Genomic DNA, 6,548 nt, shown 5'->3' on the forward strand with positions numbered 1-6,548 from the left:
TTGACATAGACAATTACATGTAAAATTTAGTGATAAGAGTATATGCATACGATTTCCTAAAAATTGTATCATATAATTAGATTCTTTTTTAAAAAGATTTAAAAAAACACTTAAAAATCCTAAAAGAAGAGAAGGTCCCAAAATAAGGAGAAAATGGAAGAAAATATGTGTCAGCTTTAGCAAGGAAAGTTGGTCCCACACTAAGAGGGATAAAACGGGAATTGAAAGAAATGTAAAGCAAAGGGTACAACATTGTTAAGCATGAGGAAATGCTTAATTCCACTTTTGCCCTTGTTTGTCCATGACAAACTCCACAAACTCCCATTTGTATATAAGAAGAATACATAATCGAATTAGTCCGAAAAAGTGATCTTTTAAGATCTTCATATATTACGTAATCGAAGTAGTCGTATGAAAAAAGTGTACCTTAAAAGTAACGGTACAAGTAAAAAAATTTGTCAAGTTTAACAAGCCACTCACGTGAGGGAAGCAAAAACTACCGTTTCCCTCCTACCACCACTGTCTACGCCTATAATAATGGAGTATACATTTTTTTGTTGACAAGTGAATCCGGAATCACTGTCTTTGGGGTGCGCACAAGGTAAATTCCGTCATAGCCCACAAATCACACAAGAAAGGTAAACCGCACTAGGCAAGCCCCGTGTGATGAGCTCCACCGAGAAAGCATGCATAGGGTTTTGAACCCGAGATCCCCATCATCCCCCCCCCCCCCCTCCCCTCCCCCACATATGTGAGATCACCTGTTCAACCAACTCGGCCACACTTGCGGATATTTTGCTTGCTTTCTTTATAACACGATTTTTGTTCTTGCAGCAAGATAGTAGATATAAAGAGGAAATAGTTAGGTGAAGTGAATAAAGGAGAGAGAAAAGAACCCAATCCTTGTTTTTTCTAATCAGTAAGCATACAACTTTCCATAATAATCAACATCTAATTACTATGTCATGAGTTTCTGGTTAACTTAACATATTTTTTTACTTGCACTATTACTTTTAAGATTTAGGATTAAAATGATCACTTTTTCATACATTAAGGACTATTTCAATTAAGTGAATATATGAAGAGCTAAACTAATTATTTTTGCATACATTAAGGACTATTTCAATTACATGGTATATATGACTAAGATAGTTCTAACCCCATACATTAAGGACAATTTTGATCATTAATTTTCTCTAGAAACCGAAGGACATCTTTTGAAAACTTATATGGCTCAATCCCAATACTCACACATAACAACGTGGATTTTCCACACCAAACACCATTTGCCAGAATCAAAAATCATCAAAATTTGAACTTTCATTTCCTTTTTGTCTTTGAGGAAATAAATTCTTCTCGAAATTCATACTCCCTCCATCCCAATTCAATTTTATTAGTTTGACTAGACACAAAGTTTAAAAAATAAAAAGAGATTTTTTTAATTTTATAGTCTTAAAGTAAAGATGTGTGTAATGTACTAAAATGTTATTTGAACCTTGTGGTTCTAAACTTGTCATGCAAAATGTTTGAATTGTCAATTTACTAAATATGGAAAGAGACATTCTTTTCGTGACAGATCAAAAAGAAAAATAAGATACTTAAATTGGGATTAAGGGGGTATAATTTAATGGTTATCTATTATAATGATTTAAAAATGGAATTGGATTTCCATAAATAAATGGAAGTACAAAAGAAAAAGAGGAAAAAATAGATCATTTTCTCTTCTTTTTTTTTTTTTTTAACTTTTCCTCTGCTTCTAATGTGAAGGAAAAAAAAAAGCCTGAACTCTAAAGTCAGGCTTTTTCCTCAGAAAATTAAGAGAAGAAGATATGCGCAAAATTAATTAAAAGGGGAACTTACATGTAGAAATCGAAGAAACATCCTTTGAAATAAAAAAGAAAGAAGGGGAAAGGGTGGTATCCAATTTACACGTATTTTATTTTTCTTTAAGTAGCTACTGATAGAAGGTGATTACACATCAATGCTCTTTCCTCAGAAAATTCTAGTATTAGTAATATTGTATAACACAGACATGCATCCCAGTTATGTTTTGACTTCCAAATTTCTAACCTCTTAGTGGCCTACCACATCATATTCCCCTGTCCCCTCCATATTATATATACCTTCAAAATGTTGTGGCTTATTTGCCCATTGTCAAAGCTTAAATCTGATCAAGCAGTACTCTTTCTTAGGTGGGGTGATGGAGAAGAATATATTATTATTATTGTTTTTCTTCTGCATTAGTCTGCACCTAGCTGCAAATGTCTCTGCTCAACTTCAAGTTGGTTTCTACAAAGCTAGATGTCCAAGAGCAGAAACCATAGTTCGCGATACGGTCCGAAACCGGTTCTTGGCTGATCGTTCCATCACGGCAGCATTGCTACGGATGTATTTTCATGACTGCTTCGTGAGGGTAAGAAATTAATTATATTCCCATGCATGCTAGTTTCTTGCTGCTGACAAATTTTCAAAGCTAAATTGTATAACGTATGTTTCACATTGACATATCGTTTGGACAGGATCATGATCATTTGAAATATGTGTTTTTCAGGGTTGCGATGCATCCTTACTGATAGACTCCAAAAACACAAAGAACAAAAGGTCAGAAAAAAATGCAGGAGCAAATGGATCCGTACGAGGGTATGAGTTGATTGATCAAATAAAGAGTAGATTAGAGGCTACATGTCCTATGACAGTGTCCTGTGCGGACATCATTGCGTTAGCCACCCGAGATGCAGTGGCATTATCTGGAGGACAGAGCTACAACATCCCCACCGGTAGGCGCGATGGGCTAGTGTCAGACCCATCACAAGTGAACTTGCCAGGCCCTAGTTTAACCGTGCCACAAGCATTTCAATCTTTCAAAAACAAAGGGTTTACTCTAAATGACATGGTGACTCTTTTAGGTGGCCACACAGTGGGAATTACACATTGTAGTTTGTTTCAAGGCGATAGGCTATCGAGGGCGGATGGCAGCATGGATACCAAACTGTTTAACAGTCTTAGAAGGACATGTGCTTCTAGGGGTGATCCATCAGTGTTCTTGGACCAAAACACTTCATTCGTTGTCGATAACTCCTTCTACAAACAACTGAGGTTGAAGAAAGGGATATTGAAGGTTGATCAATTACTTGCATCAGATAAATCAACCGCTGGGATTGTGACGAATTTCGCTTCTAATCCAAGAGCCTTCCAACAGGCTTTTGCAAATGCATTGATCAAGTTAGGTAACACTCAAGTTCTTGTGGGGAAATCAGGAGAAATCAGAAAAAATTGCCGAGCCTTTAATCCTCCTTCTTCTCCTCCCAAGATCATAAAGAGTCCTCCTCCTCCTCCTCCGAAGATCATAAAGAGTCCTCCCCCTCCTCCTCCCAAGATCGTAAAGAGTCCTCCTCCACCACCACCCAAAGTTTTCGTTCCTTCTCCTCCACCACCCAAAGTTTCCGTTCCTTCTTCTCCACCACCGAAGGTTTCAGTTCCTCCGTCACCACCACCACCTAAAGCCTTGAGTTCTCCTTCTCCTCCTCCTCCAGTTTTCAATAGTCCATTGCTACCTGTGTCTGGTCCAGAAGCTTAACAAGGTTAGCTTCCCTTCCACCTTCGACTTTACACAATCCTCATCCTCCAACGTTATCAACTGCCGGTGTATTCCCTCAATTAATTTTGTGCATGTACGTCCTTCCTTGATTTGTTTGTTGGTGGATTTATTATTACTACTATTCTTTTTAGTAATTCATCTTATTAGAGGAAAAAGAATCAAATGCTTTCTTTTCATTATTGTGGGAACTGGTCTTACGACTGGTTAACAGGAGAACTAATCTAATGTTGTATGAACTTGTATCAGCGAGCGAATGTCAGATTCTTATTTATATTTGTGTCATGTTTGGGATTATATGAGTACCATTTTTCTCTTCTTTTATATCATTAATTAATTTAAGGGTGATGATGTCGTTCTCTTATTTGTGTTGAAAATCCAACTTCATTCTCTTCTGATTTTCGACCACACACATTCTCCCACGTCTTAAGATCTAGCCATTGACTAATCGTACCGATCGATAGTTACCTATAATTATGTTTCTTTTGTTATTAATTCTAGCTAAGTTGCGTTTTAAATTCATACCCAACTCATATAGAAGAGCTCTTTTTATGATTTACTGAAAAATATATCACTACTTTAAGCAATTGTTACTTTTCTCCCTCCTTTATTTCAATTTTGATAATTAGACTTTTGAGTTTTGACTGCAATCAATAAAAGGGAAATACATAGATGGACCATTTAAATTGTCCACGACGATTAGACATCCTAATTGAGCCGGTTATTAGATAGACACTCTATTTGAAACAGATATTTCTCATAGGTTGTCCACAACCATCAAATAGACACCCTAATTGACTCAGTTATTAGATAGACACTCTACTTGATACAAATATTTCTCATGAATCTCTCACGCTCACATGGTAAAAGAATTATTTTCACCTAAATTTGAATGCGTGGTACCTTATAAATTATTCTATTTTCCTTTTTTTTTCAATTATATGAGCGCCACGTTTTCACCGCTTTCTTTACAAAAAATGAGTGAAGAGAAGGAGATGAAGAAAAAAAACTTGAGAGGGGGAGGAAAATGAATCAGGGAAAGGGGATGGGAGCAAATTAAAGAACGGTAAAGGGTTTTTTTTTATCCCTCCCCCAGGAACTCCCCCTTTTTGCTCCCTTAGTGACTCGAACCCACAACCTTCGGGTTGAAGGTGGAGGGTGCTTACCAGCAACCCCCTCTTGTCTGGTAAAGGGGTCGGAGTCTGGGGTTAGAAGAACGTGGAAGGTGATTTTTTTATTTCTTATTTTATTTATTTATTTAAAATATAATTGGAGAGGACTTAGATTTTCATTTTAATTCACATTTTACCCCTCAAACACAACGTGTAGAAAAATTGGCTCAATTAAACATGTGAACGCGTTTGTAATTAACACATAAAGCTGTCAGAGTCGAGTGTTCATGAGGCGTGATTTTAGGTGTCTAGTGTTAGCTAGGATATTGGATGTTCGTAGATAATAATTCAAACAATAACCGTATGGTTATCGATGTAAAATTTTAAATTTCAAGTTACAAGTGTAGATAGACTTTTAAGATACTCCTAGTCCCTTTAGGACTCATATCTCTTCTATATTACTCTTATATATGTATTTGTTGTAAACGTAAGATCAATACACAATTTTCAAGTCATCCCAAACTCTTTCATGGTATCAGAGCAGAGTAACGATAGGCTTCCCTTATCCATGTTTATTCCTTCAATCATAAACTGCAATCTTTCCTCTCAAAACACATCTACAAATAACATATGCGTAGTGGATATCCATGCTTTCATAAACGGAAAAAAAATGAATCTTGTCTCAAGAAGCTTCGGCATCAAAAAAACTATGAATTTAGACAAGTGACCGTTTTGATGTTGGTCGTGCTATTGAGGATCATGATTTCCTCTGTCTCACGGTGGAAAATACATACAATAAAGTCAAAGAGAATGAATCACTTTGGTTTTACAAAAGCGAGGACTTTAGAGTTTTGATGAAATCGACTAGATTAATGCTCGAGCAGAGAGAGTTGAATTAATGGGTCAAATTCTCTCTGGAACGAGAAAATATCTAGTTTGGACGACGGCAATGGTGAAAAAAAAAAATCTACTCCAATTTTTGGTTTACTTTAGCCAGAGAGGATAATCTTGCAATTTGTGGATGAATATGTTTGGGCGGGAGTATTTAAAAAAAAATTGAGGCAAGATAAAAAATATTGCTTTGAGTTGTTAACTTTTACTGACCATTACTTTGTATTGCCAGTAAAATAGGCACCATTCCTTACTAATGTCCAATTGTTGTTAATATTTAAGTTTAGAGAATAGATTAGTGGCAATTCGTTTATTGCCGCTAAATAATAGTCGCTAAATTCCTTTTCTATTGTAGTGTCATTCTTCACAAGTGTTTCACACTCCAACCTCATCAAGTTGGATAGGAATAACTATATTGTACGGATAGGAACTTTGAGATTTCGACCTAGAATTTTAAATTGTAGATATAGGATTGTTTTAATATCATTTTCACACTTTTTGTAATTTTTATCCATTTTAGTTTTAATCAGTGTTGATATTTTGGCAATTAATTTATGTATTTTCTGCATTCTTAATTTTATTGACTGGCTTTGAATTTTATTCCCTTCTCTGTCGTCTTAACTTTTTCATCTCAATTATAACACTATTAGGTTCCATATATTTATAGAATTTAAGTTAGCCTTTTGTTGTATGGTTTGTTGAGCGGATAAGTGGGCGCGCCAAAACTTATTTTCCATGAAAGACTTAAGTTAAAAATCTCCAATCAACAATTGTTAGGAAACAAAAATTGATAGTGCAATTTCTTGAAAGAAAAATTGGTACATAACGTGCAACACTTTTTAAAAGAAAATCGACCATGCTTTTGAATGATAATGGTAGTTTCCTACTCATGTGTTTGCATAGCAATTCACAATGTGGTAAGTATTGCTTTTTTACTTCTTAACTTCTTT

The 6,548-nt window shown here is 35.5% G+C and overlaps 1 protein-coding gene across 1 annotated transcript; it reads left to right on the forward strand.

Moving 5' to 3' along the window:
• The first annotated feature begins 2,200 nt into the window (after positions 1-2,200).
• On the forward strand, positions 2,201-3,577 carry LOC132631195 (peroxidase 44-like). The gene is made up of 2 exons (XM_060346789.1): positions 2,201-2,413; positions 2,552-3,577. Exons 1-2 carry the CDS (start codon positions 2,201-2,203, stop codon positions 3,575-3,577), a joined length of 1,239 nt encoding a protein of 412 aa, XP_060202772.1.
• Positions 3,578-6,548: the final 2,971 nt, after the last annotated feature.

The sequence above is a fragment of the Lycium barbarum genome, chromosome 3, assembly GCF_019175385.1.
Source record: "Lycium barbarum isolate Lr01 chromosome 3, ASM1917538v2, whole genome shotgun sequence".
Taxonomy (NCBI): Eukaryota; Viridiplantae; Streptophyta; class Magnoliopsida; order Solanales; family Solanaceae; genus Lycium; species Lycium barbarum.

Coding starts and splice junctions, on each gene's coding strand:
- LOC132631195 (XM_060346789.1), top strand. CDS start 2,201: ATGGAGAAGAATATATTATTATTATTGTTTTTCTTCTGCATTAGTCTG. Junction 2,414..2,551: donor TTCATGACTGCTTCGTGAGG/GTAAGAAATTAA, acceptor TGTGTTTTTCAG/GGTTGCGATGCATCCTTACT.